The sequence below is a fragment of the Phasianus colchicus genome, chromosome 23 (genome assembly GCF_987193195.1).
Source record: "Phasianus colchicus chromosome 23, bPhaCol1.hap1.1, whole genome shotgun sequence".
Taxonomy (NCBI): domain Eukaryota; kingdom Metazoa; phylum Chordata; class Aves; order Galliformes; family Phasianidae; genus Phasianus; species Phasianus colchicus.
Genome location: NC_143458.1, coordinates 5,968,348 through 5,990,525, shown reverse-complemented (window position 1 = coordinate 5,990,525; position 22,178 = coordinate 5,968,348). Strand labels below are relative to the sequence as shown.

General features: G+C 46.5%; 1 protein-coding gene across 6 annotated transcripts in view; it reads right to left on the bottom strand.

Moving 5' to 3' along the window:
* ARHGAP32 (Rho GTPase activating protein 32) overlaps nt 1-22,178 on the bottom strand; it is a 176,578-nt gene that overhangs the window by 56,922 nt on the left and 97,478 nt on the right. For all 6 annotated transcript variants that reach the window (XM_031599737.2, XM_090123405.1, XM_031599735.2 and 3 more), the window contains one exon: nt 13,556-13,642. In XM_031599737.2, coding sequence (XP_031455597.2) covers nt 13,556-13,642 — 87 coding nt within the window. The remainder of the gene's footprint in view (nt 1-13,555; nt 13,643-22,178) is intronic.

The following is a 22,178-nucleotide window of genomic DNA, read 5'->3' as shown; positions in this document are numbered from 1 at the left end:
GCTGGGATGAGGAAAGTGATGATCCTGGCAGAAGTAGCAGACAGCTCTGGAGATCCCGTTTTGCAAAGCATTTTGGAAGTGCTGGAAGTGCCTTAGCCATATTTACGGGTGTTAATTTGCATTGTGAGCACTGTTCTAATTACACCCCAGTGGGTCTGCATGCGGCCCAGCGGTTGTGGGACCCTGCAAAGCTGTTAACAGCCCCATCTGATGGATTTCTGCAGCACTTTTGTGAACAAGGTGCCTTTGCACAAGTGTGAATTACAAAATGGTTGTACAAATAGCTTGCCATCAGATCCTGCACCGGGTGAAGAACGTGCAAACAAGGATCTGAAGGCAGCACTGGGGTTTGCAACATTTCTGTAGGTGCCTCAGGCAAATCTTCAGCTGACTTTAAGGGGAAAAAATCTATGATGAATAACAGCACTATGTGAAAATTTACTCCTGAATGCATATCATTTCCCCAATTAAAACCATTGACAAGATGCACGCTGCTCGAGGGGACAAGGAAGGGGCCACGGCAGTGCAGCATAATTTACCCTGTGAAGCTTTTAATATCTAATGACTATTTCTAAATGCTTCATGGCCTATTATGATCAATAAAAAAAAAACATAATAATGCAGCAGTTTGCAGGTCAGAGCTCTTTACGAACGGTTAATCCTCCCATGCAGCCCAGAAGATGATGCTATTTCTGTTTTATAGACATGGACTCTGAATCAGTGGCCGTGGACATCCACAAACCTCCCCTCCTTCTATTCCAAGTGCTTCTTCAATCTTTCTTTTCCAGAAACAACAGTGTGGCCATATTGCAAAAGAAGATAACCCTGTCAGGTTTCCCATGGAGGCTTCACAGCCAGGAAAGGATGAGGACAGCAGCAGAGCCGACAGCCCAGCCCTGCAGCCCAGCACTGAAGATGTCAGAGAGAGGATCCACGCACTCCAAATTCCACAAACACCAACCAAAAGCATTGCTTTTCTACTAACAGCCAAAGCTTGTAGAGCAATTGTAAACACAGAGCCCGTAACCCAGTGCAGTAGCTGTTTTCTTCCAAATTAATGTAACTCTGAATTGTGTCCTATACCTATAAACTCTGCTTTCAATACTATAAGAAGTCATTTGTATTTCACAAGCTTTCAGAGGGAGTATCTATACAACTCATAAATTCCTCCTAATTTCTCTTAAGTCACTTTACTTTTAGTCTACAGGAAAAAGAAGGAAAAAAAAAAAAACAACCCAAAACAGGGCTGCAAGTTCTGCCATCTTTTTTTTTGCAAGTAGGAGGTCTTGCTCTGTTGGTAAGTTGCCAGCATGACCTTCAGCTGAGCGTGGTTTGGTCACCAGTGTAGCAAACAGCAGACTGAGAAATCCCTGCAATCTGTTCTTTGCTTCTGCCCGCTGCCCCTACCCAGACATCTCAGCACAACCTCCTGTGCTGCCCATGCAAAAAACCAAACCTATTTATCAAATGGTCACAATTCTGTCATTCACAACATTTTGATGGTAAATGTTGGGCTGTGGATTCGCAGCCTTGCTGTCATCCATGAAGCCAGGAGGAGTTAAATGCGGAGGACAGGACAGGGGGTCAGGCAGTGGGGCAGGGCATGCAGAGCAGCCTGCACTGCCAGAGCTCTGCTCTTGTGCCATGAGATGCATCCACCCCCTGCCCAACACAGGGCAAAGCTGCTGGCAGTGACGAGATGCTGAGTAACCAGCAGGGACAGCTTACCTCGAGCAGCAGAGCTCCTGGCCCTTTTTCTTCTCTCCCAGAGGTTCCTCTCGTGCTGCACAACCCCTGTCGCAGTGCAGGAAGGTAACCCAGAACCCCTGCTCCTTTTCCTTCCAGCTGCAGCAGCCCCGCAGCTGCTAAGCAACAGCTGAGCTCACCGTGCAAGCTGCAGCCTGAGGGCAGGGGAGCTGCATGTGGGGAGACAGAACTGCTGCAGCCCAGCACCCAATAGAGCCTGGGCTTCAGGCTCTCGTGCATGAGGGTCACAAGAGTCTCACAGGAATGGGACTCCTTCCATCCCACCCCAAAGGACAGTGCCTTGGTGTGCTGGGAGGGAACATGGTTTCAGGAGGAAAAACCATTTCTACCAGCAGAAAGTTATCCCAGCATCCTAAATGTATTTCCTAGTGACCCACAGCTTAAAGCCTGCCATAAATAAATGAAAAAGCGTACATACAAAAGCTCTAAATTGTTCTAACAGTTGTGTGAAACAAAGTTTATGCAGATTTGGAGCCTGAATTATACACGTTTAAGCAAAAATAAGATGGCCATGTTTACAAGGGATGCAATTACTGTACAGGAAGGAACCAATGCAGCAATCCAGAACAGAACTGGTCTGTGCTCAGTGCTTCCCCACAGCCTGGAGGGGGGACCAACACGAAAATTGTAGATCTTGCTCCCATTTCCTGAAAATTCTCAAGTTTCAGAAGAGTCTCTTTTTCTAATATAGAGAGTTAATAACACAGCAGAATCAAGAAAGCAACTGTTCATTCAGTCCTGTGTTGCCAACCTCATGTTTGCAGCTAAGCGTTTCACAGCAAAGCTAAGCACTATTGATGCCTCAAGCAGAGAGCATCCATGGAGCAGAAATGGTTCCTTCCTATTTTATTTCCATATTCAAACCAATGGATGACCACCATCTGATTTCCAATTGCAGCTGCAATGCTTACTGATGGCCCAGATGCAGACAAGCATGTGATATCCCATTAACTCCAACAGGATGCAAGGATAGGGGTGAAGCTAAGCACACAGCCAAGTGATTTCCTGAATTCAGGCTTTCAGTTACAAACTGGGTATGACACATTTCACAAAGACAAAAAATCAAGTCCCAAATGAAGATGTCAGTAATGCCAAAAAAAGGAGCCATCACTACGTTTAAAAGGGAAAAAAATGACTGCTGACTTTGACATAGAAACACACAAAACCTCTCGAACAAAACCAAAGGTTTCTTTTGGAATTTCATTATACAGAAGCATTCACAATGACAGTTAGGGAATTTCTCACAAATGGAAAATTTTGGTTCATTTCTTCCCTTATTACAGTCTGATCTTCCATTCTCTCGTGCTCTTTCAGGCAGTGTAGAACTAAATGCATCATGAAAGACTGGCGAGACTTCAGAATACTGTACAGAGCTCCTGATTTTCTCCCATAATCAAAGCAAGGAGTGTCATGCTAGAAAAATGATTTGAAACTACCCAACTGATGATTTAAATTCCATGGAGCCAGAGATTGGAACCTTCCATTAGTAAAACCACTGAGTTCTGAGATCACAGATGGGAAAAGGCTACACGGGCTGCACCTCGCAGGATGCAGAGGGACAAAGATTCTGAAGCAGCATTTACAGCTTTGCTGCTCAAACAGCCCAAGGAGGATGACATGCAGCCAAGAGAAGTTCCCATGCTCCTCAAACACAGCCCAGCTGGTGATGCTCCCTTGTCCCAGCACAAGAGCCAGCACTGAAGGGCACAGCATTTCCTCTCCTCCCAAAACTGTGATACGATTCACTTCAAAACCTGATACACCCAAGTTCTGTAATACACTTACAGGTATGCTGTCCCTGCTGTGTAAGGGAAAGTAAAGGACTGTTTCCAGCTGAAAGTGTTTAAGTCTGCCCAGATACCCTTCCCTTCTGTCCATCAATGCATCTTCCAGGCAGACAGGGTGCTACACTGAGCTCCAGCACGCACAGCCTTCCTGTCCCACGGCCTGAGCCTGTTTTCTCTGCAGCACCTACAATTTATTTATGTTAAGGCAGGAGCAGACCTTTCTCTTCTGGTTCAAATGCTCAGCTCCTGAGAGAAATCACACGGACGCTCCCATGAACCTCACCAGTCCACGTGGAGACTGAGAGCAGAGAATGAGATGAAAGAGCATGGCAAAAGTCACTGCAGTTTGACCCTGCAGAAAGGGAACACCACGGATTGAATAGCTGGGAAAGAGCCAGCACCCACCAGAAGGCTTCAACTCGGCCGTGTGGTGACTTTTACAGCTGTCTGGTCTCGGGTTCTGTGTGTTATTCCAGCTTGACCCTAAAGCCTTTTCCCTTTTTTTTTTTTTTTTTTTTTTTACTTTTTAATATGAGTCACACTGGAAAACGGCTTTAGAAATTCAGTCAAAACAGAAAACAAGACTGATCAAATCCGTTCTGAGCTGGTGCTGGAGGTGGCTTTATCCGAGCTCAACACCATTTACCAGATTGTCTTGGGTGATTTCACACCTTCCAGCACTATTATTACAAACTTAGGAAAACGATGAACTTTAAAATGTAAAGGAAGTTTGTGCTAAGGCAACATGAAGCTGCTTCACTTCTGAATGAAAGCATTCACCCAGCAGCAGCCTGAGGCTTCTCAGCTCACACGCTGCCAGGTTCCCCTCCAGCCCAGGGAGGGATGCTCACCCATTGCTCCCAGTGCTGCCCCTCAACAGGAGCTCCCATATTTATCTGGTGAACCCTTCACAGCCTTATTCCACAGAAGCAATCAATCTCTTTCAGCACTAATTATCCATTAATTGCAATCAGCAGGGAAAAAAAAGCATTTCAATGGAAATCACTGCAGCTCTCCTCCCTTCAATATTGCACTCTCCCTCGTGCTCTCTGATTCCAATTACAGATAGAAACATCAGGAACACGCAGGAATGCAAGGCTGCCCAAGATCTGGTTGGAACGACAGCAGTATCGTTCCACTTGCTCTGACCTATTGGGGAACTGACCACAACCAGACATATGCAGCTTTCTGGGTGCTTCTCCAGCACTCAGAAAAGCAGCTTTGCCTGAAGCATGCAGACAGCAGCACAGACCTGGCTCAGGCTTTGGTGGCAGCTGGTTTTGTACAGGCACAGAGAAGGAAGGACATGCTAAGACTGAGCACACACACCACTTGTATGGCACTTGGCATCTTAACCCTATCTTCCCTATCTTAACCCCATCTTAACCCCATCTTCCTCCTGTCTCTAAATGGCAGGCTGGCAGAGAGTGGACTTGAAACAGGATTTACAACTCTCAACATGTGAATGAAATTCCCTGCTCTCCCGACATGGTGTAATTCAAACAATTTGGTAACAATCACCTCCTGAATAAAATCACACCATCAGAGCAAAGGGACACAGAGACACAGGGGGTGAAGGGGAGGGCATGGGGGAACAGCGATGGAACAGGGATCAAAATGCTACCTGCACCCCATAGGTAGCAAGGCAGCGAGTGAATCCCCAGATATCTGCTGATCATTATAAGGACTCTGCACACACTGAAATACAAAACTGCCTTTTCCCTGTGCCCACAACGTGCTATTATCTACTGGGCACAGAACCACAGAGAAGAAATGCTATTTCATCGAAGTAAGCAAGCAGCACAAACAGAAAAGCTTGGAACATGACTTCCCTGAGGTCAGTAAACCAAACCAAATCAAAAAAGCCCTTTCACCACGATTTGCCTGAGGTCAGCTACATTGACAGCAGCTTAGACAGATATAGAACTCGGTTTTCTTGCATCCCATTCCTTGGGCATAACACTGAAGCAAACAGCAGATATTTTTTACAAGTGATCAAAGAACAGAAGCAAGGTTTTGTTAAAACTAATTGCCAGAGAGCAAAAATTTTGTAGGTCCCAAAGCAAGAAACGCTGAAAAATGAACCAAGGAAAACCAGCCAGGCTACAGCTGCCATCAGGAGTAATTAAACAGGTCAGAGAGCCCCACTATAAGTCAAAGATGCAGCTGACCAAAACTCCAGGAAAGCAGATAGAAAAGAGAAACGCTATTTAGAAAGCAGAGAAAGAGAAGCAGCAGTGACTGAACTGGAGCTGCAGCCAAAATGGAAACATAACTGCTTTGCTGGCAGCTGCACGTACCACTTTCAAGAGATAGACTGGTGCCAAGAGCTAGGAGACAAAGCGTTGCAGACAGGCCATCCTTAATAGCTAATATCCCTGGTGGGGTCTTTTATAAAGGAAAACCAGAGAGTTTAAAATAAACACGGTACTTTTAAAAACCACAAATTGGTTAAAAAGGCATCATTAGATGAGAAGAAAGTTGGCCTCCATCATCTGTCAGAGCCTCGGCTCATGACTGCAAACTTGCTCTGCAGCATGCAAAAGCATCAGTTTGCAATTGTGTTTAAGGATTGCATCCCAGCTGTCTGCAGTGGGCAGCTCTGGAGGCTCACAGGGTCCCCTCCATGGCTAAGGAAGTGGAGAAGCCTAGAGGGCATCGACATGTTTCATGCTTCAAACGCAAATCTGCACCCACTGTAATCAGAAGATAAATGTTATCTTATTGCTCATTTTGTGTTTTGTCAATTATGCTATGTTCCATCAAACCAGAACAAAACATGCAAATATGAATGATTTCCTTTTTTGCCTTACGCTTGCTTAGCAAGCAGCTGCGTTAAGAGCCAACAGCTCTGCCATGAAGGACAAAGCCCAGAGTTCTCACAACCTCAGCTTTCCCATCCTACAATGTGCCTCACAAAGGGCCACCGCAAAACAAACCACTATGGAGGTGCTGTCCTTTTTCAATGGCACTCTCACACACTGATCCAATTTAGAAAGCTGCTAAATGCAGCATAATTTTGTTGTCGAGTCTTGAATTCCAACTGTGACATCCAAAGGGATTCTCTTCATTCTTCTGTATGCAATCTTTAAGGCTGGCTACAAAAGTTCCTTAAGAGTAAAAATATTGACATTTCCTTGAGAGAAAACTGGATGCACTGTTAAGGCTCTTGCTGATCTTGCAGCCAGGAAAAAGAAAAAAAAGCAAGATGCCAAGTACAGCATCTCCTCTCTATGAAGCTGAAATGGCTCCTGCTTGGCCCAGCTGCTCAAGTAAACAGTCCTTCATTCTTAAATGTAATGAGTCAAAAAACTGCTAAGTGGTGGGATGTGGGGTGAACAGGCCACGTTCAGCCCCTTTCCTGGAGCACTTAAAGCAGCTCTGCAGCCTGCAGAGGATCACACTGCATGAAACTTCTGTCCCAAGTGGCTCTCAGCTTTCCCAAGTGAACAGGCACGGTGCAATTGCCATCACAAATGCACACGTCTTCAACCAGCATAGGAATAAACACCGATGCAACCAAGAGAGACAAGAACATCCACCACAGTTCCCCTTAGCTGGGATATGAACCATCCCCAGCTCTTGGAGTTGTCAAACAAGTAAAATTGAGGACAAAGAGCTCCTCTGCTATGCATTTCCACTTGCTGAGCTGAGGGCAGGGATTGACGTCTCCTCGCAGCACTCGGAGCCAACTGCTCCCCTCCATTTGTGGCAGGCCCTGCCTCATCCACACAGCCCCATATGACAGCCCCAGCCCTGCCAGAACGCATCGCTCACACAGGGAAACCTCAGTGGCTGCCCTGTCCTCTTCGATTGCAGCACTGAACTGCACTTCTGCTTCAGAGCTCAACAGAATACAGTTTAGATATGAAGAGATTGATCTCTGTAATTCAGAGTTTCTTTCTGAAGGCAAAATGCTCAAAAGACATGACATGAACAAACCACCATAGAATCCTAAAAGCCTCTGCTGCTTCATGGGACAGAGCAGAGCAAGCCTTCATCTTTGGTATACTGAAGGTGCAGCCTGAAATGCACCCACGTGTGCACCTGCCAAAGGAATTCACCTTAGCATAAGCAGCTCTGTAACAGTATTCATCTCTGCAATGATGCTCAATAAACTGTTCAGCCCCAAATCCATGCACAGCTAGAACCCCGTTACTGCATCTCAAGCATACAGAATTAAGAAAGGACCACAGTGACCCCATTTTTTTCCAAATACGTATTTAAATAGAGAAGAAAAAAATCAGAGTGCTGTAATGGGAAAACTTTAATAGCAAATCCTGGTTGCTTTTTATCTCTTGCTATTGGTGCTCAGTCTGCTCTGTGGATGGGAATGGAGGGCAGGATGGGACCCCAGGCTGGGCAGCTCACACAGATGCTGCTGGTGGTTGGGGCAGTGCTGCTTTTGGATTCACTACACTGTTGCAGCACAGAAGGCAGCAGCTAACTTCTGAAGAGCACAGATATACTGTGAATGACAGAAGTGAGCAAATGGCACAACTCTTCCACCCTGGGAAATGAGCTATCTCAGAGCTGTATATAAAGCCCGTGATGAATGGGGGGGGTGAGGTGCAGCATGCTTTTACAGAAGGGAAAGGACACAGCACAGCATTATCTGATGGATGTGAGTGCTGCCCTACCCAGATCACTGCTGTGTGGCAAAGCTCCAAAGCACAGCCTGTCAGATCCTTGTCCTTAATGATTATCATCCTAATTAATGAATGAATTTATCCTTTAATATTATCGTAACAGCTACAGAGTAATAGATGTTAATTATGTCATTCTTAAAGGCTTCTCACGCAATTCAATTTCTTCTCTCTTTTCCCTACAGATGCTACTCTACTTTCAGAAAGCCTGGAGCAGACCCAAGCCTGGAGCAGACACTACACCTTGCCAGTGCTCTGCTAGTGCCTGAGCTTTGAACACAACCCAACCACTCTATCCAGGCTGCTTGCCAGCTTCATACATTCTTCATTAACCCCACCCACTGCTGTCACTTCGCTTTTATTTATCGCTACTGAGAGCAGAAGGCATGCAGTGGATGACCTAAGATCAACCGTTCAAGCACAGCACATCAAGTGATGGATTAGTAGTGCAGGAACAAGGAGTTCGGTTGCTTTCTTTTGACTAACACAGAACAACCCTTCTCACCCAAGAAATGCTTAAGGCAAAGGTTTGAACATGTGAGAGCATCCGGAAGGACAGGCAAGGAATATCTGATCCATGAAGGCTCACAGTCAGGATTTTAAATGTTTTGGGAGAGTTACAAACAGGTAGCAGGTGTCACAGCAGGGATTTTCAGGCATGTGATGTACCCAGCTCTCACAGGCAAACTGGTTGGTGAAGCTGTATTTCTCCAGGCACTTTGTTGCAGTCATCTTCAGGCAAGAAAGCAGAGCATTCCCTCGTGCAACGTATGCTCATTTTACACCCATTGGTTTGGCTGCACCACTACAGACAGTACTGCACCACCCATGGGGGAATCCAGTGCTCATCCCTGGTGGGACTCAGCAGCAGGCTTAAGGTGAAGCATTACCTGAATTTACTATGCAACGCAACAGCAAAGCAGCTGCTTTTGTTTTGTTAAATCCTCCTTAAACAACAAAGGCAGCAAATGCTAAGTTAAGAAAGGAGAGGCAGGTAACACATACTGTAAGGAAGAGATTCTTCCCTTGGGTAGGATCCAGCCTGGATGCTCCACATAGATCTACCCCAATCTCTTATCTATATATATAATGCAGGTAGATGCACACATACACAATTACACGTTGTGTGTGCCAGAATTCGGCCCTCAGAGTCCCATCTGCTTAAAGAATTGTAGCTTTTCACAGGAAGAAATTTCACAGCACTTCCACAGTAATTGTTCTCGAGGTGTCTGAGCCTCAATCACACAAGACAAAGCTATTATACATTAAAGAACAAGCCTTTAAGAGAAAAAAAAAAAAAAAAAAAAACAATCATACAAGAGGTTTCTCAATGCTTGACTCAAAAATCCTACTGCTAGCAGTTGTGGTTTCCAGTAAGGACTCTCACAGGCAGACTGAATCAGCAAACAGTACTTAAGACATTAGAGTCTGAGTAAGACATTTGCTTCTGTGAACATATATTCCACTCTCCTCTCCCCACAAACCACCCAGGATGGGGAGCCCTGTTCTTCCTATCGGATCTCATTTTTTCCTGGCACTCTCTCTGTTGCCCTGAAGCACTTATTACTGCAACCACACTACCAGCCTCGGGATGCTGGATGGGGTTGCCTTCAGGGTTTTGCAAAACTGTTCTTCAAACAGAAGATAGCGAGCTCGAATCTTGTGCAAGGCAGAGCTGGGAGATACGAGTGGCATTTATTTGCGTAAATGCCTTCATGCACTGCATCAGAGACCTTATTCTATCAATCAAAATGAACGCAGCACAGACAGCAACGGCTGCTGCAAACAAACAACAGGAACAGAGCAAAGAACTGTGCATCCCATGCAACAACATGGAGCTGCTCGATTTGCTTTGCCGGCACGAGGTCTGCAAATGTGAGCAGAAAAGTGAAGAAAAGCCACGCTGGGACTGTGAGAGCTCAATGCCCTGAGAGCAGCCTGCCAGACCCAGCTGGGTGCAGCTGCAGCAGCATCCCTGCACAGGACATGGGTACGATGCCATGGGAAGCAGCCAGCAGTGACACAGGGAACTGATGGCGCAGTGTGGCACTCGGTCTTTGTGTCACAGACCATCATCAGACCTTTGCTTACCCCTCTGGAAGTCAGCAAGGACTGCAAACACTGTCCATGAGCCTTCACAGTGCACAGATACAGCACGACCTCATGCAGGTCTCAGCCACGTGCTGCACTCCCAAAAGGGCTGCAGTTATTGCTGCAGCTGCTGCCCATAGAGCTCAGCAGGCGCACAGCACAGCCCTCACACCACCCATCCAACTGGCTCATGCTTTTCTATTTCCTGCAGGAAAAACCATCTCTAACGTTCCTTGAAGATATTCTCCTTCCCAGCAAAAATGCACGTGGCACACAGTGTGCACACTGGGAAAACACAAACTCAATGCAGGGCTCCTTTTCCCCAGAAAAGCATTTCTAAACTGTTTATAAGTCTCTTTCTCTTCTCCCCTCTCACCCACTCCTTCTTCCATCACAGAAATACGTTTTATTTATATTTATTTTAATGGCAGCAATCATTCAGCAGCAGGAACTGCACACATCCTGAAAGCAATCCTGCACAAACCAGCCCAACAGTGCAATTTTCCTCAAAAGGAAAATCCACTTTTGCTGTTCTAAAAACCAAAGCAAAACAAAGGAAGCCCATTATCAGATCTCTCAGACACAACTAACACTGCCTTAGCCATTTGCTAATCTTCATGGTTAAATGTGTTCAAAGGAATCAGAAGAATAATTCCACCTTTCCACTTCTCAAACCCACGTGGAACAGCTCTCCATATATTCCCACTTCTTAAGAGCTAATAACCTGGATTCATTTTCTAAGATCTCTAAGCAGAAGAAAAGCTGAAAAGGGCCTTTCAGAACCCCCTGCAGCCCACACAAAGTCTTTATTTCACAAGCTGACTTAACACATCTCCATTTTTTTAAAACTTTATCTGCGAAGGTTTTGCAAAGCAGTCCTCAAACAAGAATTCTCTTTGCACCGCTGCAATTAAACTTACAGATGGGAAGGAGCAGGAAAGAATTTCCTTCGTGTAAATGCCCCACTATGGTCTGCCAAGCACAGCCCAGATGGAGCAGCATGCTTCCAATGCCCGATGCTCAAAGCTTTGGGTTTGTTGTCTGCTACAGAGTAAAGCAACAAAGGGAACTTCTTTCTTTGGACCACACAGTCCACAAGGGCAAGGTGCTGTGCTACAACGCATTCCATCCCAGAGCCAGGCTTTGTAGCCTATTTCTCTAAGGTTTGCAATCTGAAGATTGCCAAGACCATCAAAATGCACTTGTTGTGCATCATATGGAGGTGGGTACGAGTCCTGTCCATGGAGGTGTTCAAGAAACGTTTAGATGTTGTACTGAGGGATGTGGTTTAATGGGAAATACTGGTGACAGGTGGACATTCGGACTGGATGATCTTAGAGGTCTTTTCCAACCTTGGTCTGTCTGTGATTCTCTATTTTCCGCTTTTGCAAAACAGCTATTTTAAAGCTTTTAAATGCATTTGGATATAGCTCTAATTAGCAGAACTACTTCTCTCTGTATCCATCTGAGAAATCAAGGAGACTTTGCAAGCTGTTGCAGTAGGCTGGACACCAATACTAGTAGTACATCCAAAGGGCAAGCAAAGTGAAATTTGTTTTATAGGCTTTTTTCCCCCTCCTCAGTATTTTTGGCCTGATACAAAGGCATCCTGCCAAAACCTCTCTCCGCTGTACTATCATTCCATGAGCTATTTCACACCTCCCATTTAATTCGAACGTGGAGCCAAACCCATCCAGACACCACTGGTATCCATTGCGTGACAGAATGGAATCTTTCCCTGGACATTAGGGGAGGCCACGAGATGTCAGGGGTGAAGTATCTCCACGGCAGAAATGATACTCAGCTGCGCAGCTCCTTTCATGCCTTTCCTTTCATTGAATCCAGATGCCACGAGTTTCTCAGCTTCGCAAGGATCTGAGAGACAGGCACAGACTGACACCAGATGAATCACAAACTTGGGGCGTGGAGACATTCGAGATGGTCAGAAGGATTCCTAAATGCAAAGGTGACTGGTTCTGTGCCCATCCTTTAAAGTGATGAGGCCAACTCCCAGTGCTTTCATTTTAGTTCAGTAGAACACTGAAAAAGAAAGCAATAGCTCAGCAGCTGGGCACAGCTCACAGCCTCTGGATCTACTGGGCAGCAGCTCTGTTCAGTCTGGCTGCAAACTGCATCTCCCTTGCGCAAGGCACAGACTCACCACGCTGTCCCCAGAGAAATCAGCTCTCTGAATAACATTCTGAGACGTTCCCACAAAGCATCCGAGGGCTGACAGCAGTGTCAGACAAACTGCAGGACAGCTGGGCTCACTCTGGCCACAGCACTGCCCATACCTTGCATGCAATTCACTGCTACATGCAGCTCCCAGGGCTTGCTCCTGTTCTCACATATCCTGCAGGTCCTAGAGACCCCTGAGGGTATCTCAAGTCTTCAGATTCCTTAAATCCCTTGAAAAATCTCACTGGAAGTCACTGGGCTCTGCCCCATGCAATCCAGTGCAGGCTGCACACACATCCTTATTCTGTATGCTTTGTTTTAGTACCCAAGAAAGGTCAGAACCACATAAAGAGCTTCAGAGAGAGACTCCACAGTGACTCCCATTAACGTTCAGTACGAATTGCTGAGATGGATGCTCAAGTAGTGCTGAGATGAATCACGAAAAGAACTGCTATGCTGAGACCAGGAAAATGCCAAACACAGGCATTAATTCTCAATGGAACTTGCCAATGCAATTCGTCTCCCACAGACAACCGTTTCATTCAGTCTATTAAAACATGATAGCCTATTACGCAGCGTTTTACAAAGTCCCCATCCCTGTTCTATCAGATAGGGACTGGCACAAAGCAACAGATCCATTTGTGCAGAGCACTCTGATTCTGCAGTAGCAGAGCTGTCACTGCTGGGGGTGGATCTGCCCCACGGCTGACAGCAGCCTCACCACCAGCACCAGCCACAGCCTTGCACATGGATTTCCTCCCCTTGCATCCCTGCTGTGCTGCCTTCAGCTGCTGGGCACACACACAGACACAACTGAAGCATGCATGCTTGAGGCCCTGGGTCACGCTGTGCAGCTCTGCACAAACTGGGGCTGGGATTATTTGCCTAAGGGATTTGTTTCCTTAAGACTAGCTGGTCACAGCACTACAGACAGCATCCTTCTGAGGGCTGAGCTGGAGGGGAAGGGGAGAAAAACCCACACATGCTGCAGGGAAGTGCAACATCAAAACATTATAAGGCTGTTACACTAAACACAGTGCAACATGGGCTGCAAAACGACGCGGGGAGAGAAAACGTGGCATTTACCTGGCAAGAGATCTGGACAAGGTAGACAAGTTCCTTGGATTCACAGCCGTTCCTCATCACTTCGCTCTGTTCTTCTGGGAGTGAAAGCTGCAAGGGAATGGGGAGAGGGTGGGAAGAGAGAGAGAAAGAGCAGGTCAGTGAGCAGGGCTGAGCCAGCCATGGGACAACGCACGCAGCACATCAGCTCGCTCCAAGACACACTGAGTCTCAGGGAAGCGGGGAGCAGAGCCTGTCTGCACTCATCAGATAGGAAATACTCAGCATTCATGCCTTGCACAGACCCTCTGATGCCATTGGATTCCGGCATCTCACCTGATAGCTTAAAAATAAAAGGTATGGTTCAAAAATAAAGCAATCATAGGAAGGCAAAGTGTTCAAGGAGGGGATTGAACGTCTAGCTGAGAAGTCTGCAAATTAATTGTTCCCTGAAAATATCTCCATAATTATTCACGTGTCAGATAACAGTGATCCTCTCCAATTTCATCCATCCTTTCCCCAGAAAACCCATGAGATATCCCCTTTGACCACTCTTGGGCTTTTCCCATTCCACCTCCTTAGCATGCTCTCTACTTGGCTTCTGGACACCATTGTGGTCCCACTGACACTTCCCCCCTTCAGAGCAAACTTTCATCTCAAAAGCTTTTCAGTGAGAACTTCACAATGTTGACACATTCCCACATTCTCACGGAGGTGGGGTGCAGTACAGCCCTGCAAATCAACCCAACTTCAGAAGGTCTTTAACACGGTGAGCTTAATTACACCCAAAAACTGCATTCCAGGAAGAGACTTATCTGTAAGATGGACTTTTCTGTTTGTGTAACAGTGTGTTGCATGCTGCCGTGCATGTGATAATAACTTATTTCTGCACTGGGGTGCAGAATTATCATTTACTATCAATTTTTGTACATGAAGTGCTACTACATTTTCAAGCCAGCATGAAAAACACAACCCAAAAAACAAAACATGCAGTTAAAGGAAAGCCAACACATGGCAATATTTCCCATGTTTGTCAGGTTCCAGGGAGCTGCAGGTCAATCAAAAGCAGGTTTCCTACTCAAGGAGAAAAGTTTCCATCCCTTAACGTGCCCTGTGCTTATTTAGGGTCCGTGCACCCACTCCATCTGCCCACGATGGAATTCCAGGCCCTGCCTCCTTACAGCACATCCCTGCAGCTCTGTGGACAGGACAGCCAGCAGCCCAGCCACGAAGTCACAGCACAAACCTGCAGCAGCTCCCTGACGTGCACAGGGCTCAGTTCTGTGCAATGTGAGACAGGGTAGGAAAAGTCACGGGTCCGGTTAAGACAAAGGTGGAATTGCATCACCTTTCCTCTTACACGTACTGTAATGTGCACCCATTTGGATTCATGTCGAGCCAAGTCTGTACACGACCTCTCCAGAAATAGAAGGTGAATCATCTGTAGGCGTGAAGTCCCTGTGTGTAGGAGGGCTGAGTTACAGCACACCGAGATCGCTTTTCATTTGAAAGAGCAGAGCTACCTGAGGATTAAGCTGCTGATTTATACTCACTGCCTTCACACCCACGTAGTTTGCTTGCATTTTAGGGCTTCTCAGTGTCCCCTTAGGCAAACTCCTGGTCTATGTGTGCTAAAACAGAGGTCAGAGCAACTCCTGAGAGGGCCCATCAGCTGTGCAGCAGTGCTCTGAATGGCCCATCTGGGCTATGGAGACCCTGCAAGCTGAGCAATCAGCCAGACTCACACCTACCAAGAGAGAGAGAACCACATCCAGAGGGAGACCTGTCGGTTACACCCTGTAACATACCTGTTCTTGCAGTAAAATTTCCTCAAGATTCACTTACACTCCCTGAACACACGGGGTTTAATTTCTGTTTTGCTTTGTTAATAGATATGCATTAATGCTGCTTCAAGGTGACTGAGATCAGTATATCTTCCAAGCAAAACACCCTACAAAGTACAAGGTCTGCTCTGATTTATGTGGCTAAAGACAAACCTGTGGGTCTCTGCTCTGCACATACAGCCCAAGAACTGACATACCAAACCCTGGAGCAGGTGTGGAATTCCTCCTCCTCCTGCATTACATGGCATTAAATCACTGCATGCCACTGACCAAAAAGAGCTGCAGTGGTACTGAATGCAACCAACAACTGCCCAGCAATGAGTAATGAAAACAGACCAAACAGCAGCAGAGATTTCCAAGAACAGGAAACCAGCCCTAGAAGCAAACACAATGTCATAAAACCCATCCACTCCAATGGCAACAGTTTCAGATTGGTAACTTGGAAGACAAAATGAAGTTACATACCTTGTTGGTGCACAGTTCTGCCAGGAAAGAGCAGCGCTTGCTAGCCAAGACTTTACTGATAACATTTACAGGCAGGGCTGGCTTAGAAATGCTGCTGGTTCCTTTGGTCTCCTCACCATCAGAGAAAAAGCAGCTCATCTCCAGTAAGCTAGCAGCTAAGGCAGTGATTACAGGAGTCCCCTGCAGAGTGATTTACTGATTTACTGGTCATTCCTCTTGCAGAGATAAACAACAACACGGGAGGGAAAGCTAGTTATGATATGGCACATGCACAAGCCTCACTCAAAAGCACGGTAGCTTCACAAGCCTGTGTGTGTGCAGAACGAGGGTTAGCAAGGAACAAAACAAATGCTCTCTGCTGTCCTCTCCAAAGTGGCTTTGGAAGCTCCTTTTGCTCTCCCTCCAAGAATAATCCTCGCATCAAACTCTGGCAGGTCTGAGCTTGGAGCAAAGCACCAGGAGCTTTACAGCCTCATTTGTTTGTCTGGAGCTGCACGGCGTCAGCTCTACTGTGATCCTGTCTGCATGGCACGTGGATCCCAGACCCTGAGCAGCAGGTGCATCTGCTGACACGTCGTTTCTTTGGGTCTACATGCAGGAAATGCAGCGCATCCATTACTGCCACAACACCTGCTGTGCAGCAATGGGCAAACTGCACCTACCTGTGCAGAACTCAATGCAAACGCATGTCCTCATCGTGTGAAAAATGCCTTTCACAGCCAAGTAAAATAACTATGGACATTAAATGAACACAACCGCCCTCTCTAGACTCAGAAAAACCACAAGGCTTCATAACATTACAATTCAGTTTGCTTGGAGGGATCAGGCTGGTTAGTGGGCGCAGCCTCACCGGGTGCTGGAGCCATCCATTGCACTGAGGGTGCAGTGCTGCAGGAGGGAGGGGGTCAGTGAGCTGCCAGGCATGGGGCTGAGCTGCCCACATGGCCATGGGTGAGCAAAACCTCCATGGGGTCCATCTCAAACACAGCACACATCTGTAGGAACGGCGAGATGGCAGGACGATGAAGAAATGGCTTTTGCCAGGAGCCTTAAGTCAGTGGAAAGGCTGACGCTCCCCCTGGCAGAGGATGTGTCATTGTTCCAAGGAAACCTGGTCATCTTCTTATGCTTTTCCAAGATGGAATTTAAGGTTAATTCCTTGGCAGAAGCAGCCAGGCACACGCAGCTGAAATTTCTGCTGCTCAAACTCAGCCATAGCAAAAGCTCATTAAGTTTCCAAAGCGCTGTTAGGTCTGATCATTTGTTCTGACAATAGCAGCAATGCACTTCTTTGCTTTCTAAACCACTGCTTCCAATATCTCCTCGATGTCTGTCCTCTCCTTAATTAACGATGATTGTGCAATTTAGCAAATCAGATGAGGGAAAAAATCACAGGACAAATGCCACCCTTATGCAATGCTTTCGGAAGTATGAATTGGGTGAAAGCTATGGCTGATGGTCAAAAGCATCCAGTGAAATATTTCCCTGTTCTATTAACATTAAATAAATAACTGTATGGCCCAAATATCCTCAGGACAAACCCTGAGGATGCTTTCACACTCCTCAAACTTAGAAGTGCAGAAGAAAAACCTTTTATCAGCTGTTCAGCTGCAGCCTCCAAGCGCACGGCGCCTTCAGTGCCCTTCAAAGCACCCTGCTGATCACACACTTCACCTTCTCTCTGCTGGATCCGCTCCTTACTTTGGGTTCTCCAAGTAAGGAGGACCCTTCAAAACCTCTTTTTTTGATATATCCGAAGTCATTATTTTATTGTATTTGAAATTCTACATTGGCAAATCTTTCTGTGCAGTGAATCATTTTCCAGCTAACTTCTCTGACAATTAAAATGTGTTTACCTGTGGCTTTCCTCCCCCTCTCCAGAATTTATCTTGCTAAATGTACTCATCTTACTCCCACACAATTCCCCATCTTCTGTTTTATCCCTTTCACACTGAGCTGTGGCCCCAGAGCAGAACTTGCAGCACAGCAGCTTTACCCAAGCACAAATATTCGGAAGTAAGGATGAAAGTAAAGCCAAGAGAGCAACATTCACAAAATATTTCTATATCCGAAGCTCCATTTATTGACTGCTCTTTGAAACCAGCCCTTTGAAATCTCCAAAGTGGCACCTGTGAGCAGCAGAAATCAAACAGAGCTCAAGGAAAAGCATCTCCTGCCATGGCCCCGGATGACTGCTCTGTGCTGGCAGCGCTGTGACAGCATTGCTCACTGCACACCTCGTGTGCACGGGATGCTGTGTGCTCACTGCAGACAAGCAATGAGTTTTCATGTCAGTTTCGTAAAGCTCGTATGATACAATAGGGTATAAACATCACATAGATTAATGCTGGAGGTTTGCTAACATTGGCACTGAGGAATGCAGTTTGGTGTTTGTATGTGGAATTCAGCTCGGCTGCTCCTCTGCAGTAAGGAGGCAAACTGATCCCAAGGAGACAGCCTATTTTTTCCACATGGGCTGCACAGAGTACAAAAGAAAACATCACTGTTCCAAGTAAGGAGGTCACAAGAGAAAAGGGTGAAATTAAATGCTGGCTTAAATTCTCCTCCTTGCAGAAATAAGTTCCCATCAGCTCACAGGTGTGCTCAGAAAGCCTAACTTTAATAAGAACAAGCATTAAGTCAATTTAAAAGGTTACAGGAAGCGTGTTTTGCCCATAGTAACGTAGAGAACTATTTTAAGTTTGCCAATTACATGAGAAATGCTTCCTTCCTACGGCAGCATGATTATTCAGCAGTCAGCATCCCTTCAGCTGAGCATCACTGCATGGACCAACAAACCCTGCCAGTGCTTTAGGCAGGTGCTCACCCCCAGCAGCACCCTCAGCTGCTTTAAACATTCCAGAGGTCAGAACAGCTCCATATGTGCCTTATGTGCACCACAGTGGGTCTCTTTTGGGGTTATATTGTTATTTTGTTTTCAGTATAAGCTCCCAATGAGGCAATGCCTACATGCTGTGCAGTTCTGTCCATCTGAGAGACCGAAGCAGCTGAGGAATCCCTTCAGCTTCTCTGCAAATCAAAACTGCTGGGGAGGAGGACTTTAAAGGCAGAGGAGAGGATGCAGGGATCCATGCACATAGAGCTCCTCCATCCACCTGAACAGCCACGCAGGTGGTGAGCAAATGGCATCCCTGTGAGGCAGCAAAGAGCAGCATCTCCTGAGAAGTAATTAGCTCTGGATTTGGCTCCTCAGAGGCTGACTCCAGGATGTAATGCTGGAGAAAGGTCACCCCGGCTGTTTGCACACCGCTGCTCATGCTGTGAGTTCAGAGCAGGAGGCTGCATTTGCTCAGGCAGAGCAGAGAACAGCCCCAATAGATGGCAGTCAGAAAGCACAGCGCCTACGTGCCAGCAGCAGCCAGCTTCAGAAATTCAACAACTGCTTTTAGCACTGACTGAAGTTATCAGCATCAGGCTGACGGGTGTTGATTTGCATTATGTTGCTCTAGCTGAGAACGAAGAATTTGTTTTCTTGGTGATGTAACCACCGTGGGTTACTGCACGTGGCTCACTGGGTGCTTGTGTGTATGCACACCCAGAAGCACGCCTTGTCAGAAAGGATTTGCAAAGCTGAAGCAGTCCACAGCACAGGGGATGGAGCACTCATGTACATGCCAGCAAAGACTCCTCTGCAAACACAGCAGCTTCAGTCCCCATGTTTTTAAGTTCGCCATAGGATCGGTGCAAGACATCCAACCCTGAGTATCACAGGTAATCAGTTAGACAAAAAGAGTAAGTCAGATTAAGAAATACTAATGCACTATGACAGTAATAGAAAGTAAATGTGAAAGAAGGGGAAAAAAAAAACTTGTCCTGAGCCTGTTGCACACAGCAAGAGAGATGGAAGGCAATTCCTGGCCACTTCCACACGGTTCTGGAGAGGTGGTCTCATCCATGTCTGCTGTTGTAAAGCTGCTCTCAGACACAAAGCACAGCAGGATCCAGTTTGTACTTCTGTGAAGAAGAATTCAATCCTAACCTTGATGGATTTCGACTCTGACTGCAGTTAGAAATGCACGACTTCAAAAGACTTCACCCTAAGTCCCTGATCCAAGGTTCAGCTGCCAATGCAGGCAGCTTAATTCTATGCTGCCAGAGTTTGTTGTTTTAATTCTTAAGCCAAATATATTTGATGCCTAAGCTTGTTGAGACACACAGTCCCACAGAGCTGTATCAGAATTACTTTGCCCAGATTTTCCTGTATCAAGTTGCAAGTGTTTTCTCATGTGGTCTCCCCTGTTTATTTCCTCCAAATGCGTAAGAAGGTCGATCTTCATAACCTATAAAATATTCATAAAAACTTCTTAGATGCAACCATTAGGGACTCCATTAGGCAGAAACAACTTCTTAGGGTCTGAAAACAGAATGTTTTCATGAAATTAAAGTATCTGCTGTTATTAAAAACAAACTAACCAACAGCCTGCTCCATGCAGCACGGCCTTCTGGTGCATCAGCCACCCCTCCCAGCTTTGTAACACCAGCAAACAGGCTGAGGGTGCACTCCATCCCTCTGCCCAGATCACTATAAAGATGCTGAACAACTCCAGACCCAGCACAGACCCTGGGAAACATCAACCATTCTTCCTACCAATGCAGAGATGCTAAAATCTGATAGAGGTCCATATGAAATTGCAGAAGAGATGGGAAAAATACAGAACTGCCACCAGATTGCTTTACAGATTTCTTTCCTAAGTAGATGTGTGCTTTTTTGCTTCCATGATGATCTCATTTTCTCCTCTCTTTCTTGTGGGGGAGCTACTTCCAGTGCCTGAGGTTTCAGAAGACAGCATGAAACACGACACTAAGCCCAGAGCTTGCCATGGGTGTGGGGTGGTTGTGCTCTGCCAGGCATACAGCGGGGCATTGAGTTCCACATGGCAGCCACAGGCCAAGTTCTGGATCCAGGAGCTGTGGCCACAGCTGGTGCATCACTGCCAGAACGTATCAGAGAATACAGATGGGTGCAGGAACTCCTGCTCCTTCTGCAAAGCCATGCTCTGGAGGGCCCGTTAGGTGCTGCTCTGTGCTGTGCCAACCAGGTTACAGCAGCCCTGGGATCAACACAGTGGGTAAATGAATGCAATCTGATGCTGACTCCATCAGCTCCACCAAGAGACAGACCGTGGGATAGAACACAAGGGGAAAAGCTAACACATCTATGACAGAAATCCAAAGTTATGGCAAGAGCAGCTCATAGGGTACAGCCAGCCTCAGAGATACACATGCATCTGGTTCCAGTAAATACAGAGCCTCTATTATGGCATGCTGTTGATTAAATGCTTGTTTTGTTGCTCAGAGAGCACGGAGCATGCAGCTCCGACAGGCAGAGCAGCACGATGCCCATGCTGAGCACCAACACCTGCCTGAGCACCACTGGCCAATGCTGCCCTGCAGCCCCACTGCACAACACTGGGGAGGAGACACAGGGTGAGGGGAACAAGCAAGAAGGGCAGTGTGGCCAGGAGGAAATGAAAATGGTCCTGAGGTACACAAGTCACCTCTTTCAAATTCATTTTCCATAAAACAACATATCACATAAATGAAACATTTCCCTCAATAAAAGCATTTGCAAGGATGCTTTAAATGACTAAGGGCATAGGATCCCAGTAATGCTACACTGCTGGTAAAATGTCAGTGCAAACACTGGCACAGACACCTCCAGCAACAGGCAGAGGGGATTGGGTTGGTTTTGATGTAAAGGAGTTTGAGCACAGGTCTGAGCAGAGCAGAGCCCTGCGCCAGGCACAGCGCTGCCAATCCCTCCTCTCTCTGAACTTCTGAGGTCTGAAGCTGCACACCGTTAGGAGTTTGTCCCCCAGAACTCCAGGGCACATGGAGCTGTTTCCTGGCAATTCACAGCTTGCAGAGTGTGAAACACAACAAAGAAAGAAGGAAGGAAAGAAGCAGAAGCCACAGTGTGCTGGAAGGAATCAGCAGGAGAAAGAAACCTGCACAAGTCGACTAAAAAGATTCCAAATAACTCATTTAACTCTCTCTGTTCCTGAATTCTGCACACAAGAGGCAATGCAAACAGCACAGCATTCTGAAAGCAGAATATCCACATCTTGCCCTGCTCTGCAATAAAGCAGCAACTTTCAGCTTCTTCGACTTATGGCAGCTCTGCAGCCCACGTTACAGTGACACAGATAACTTTATCAGCAGCTATTACGTGTCATGCTAACCACGGGCTCATATGAGAGGTGTCACTCAGCCTGACACCACAAGTAGAAAATAATGGTACGTAAAGAGATGCCCTCATCCACATATGCAAATGTGGCACATGCAATAAAAGGCTCACTGGGCCACGTGCAAAGCAG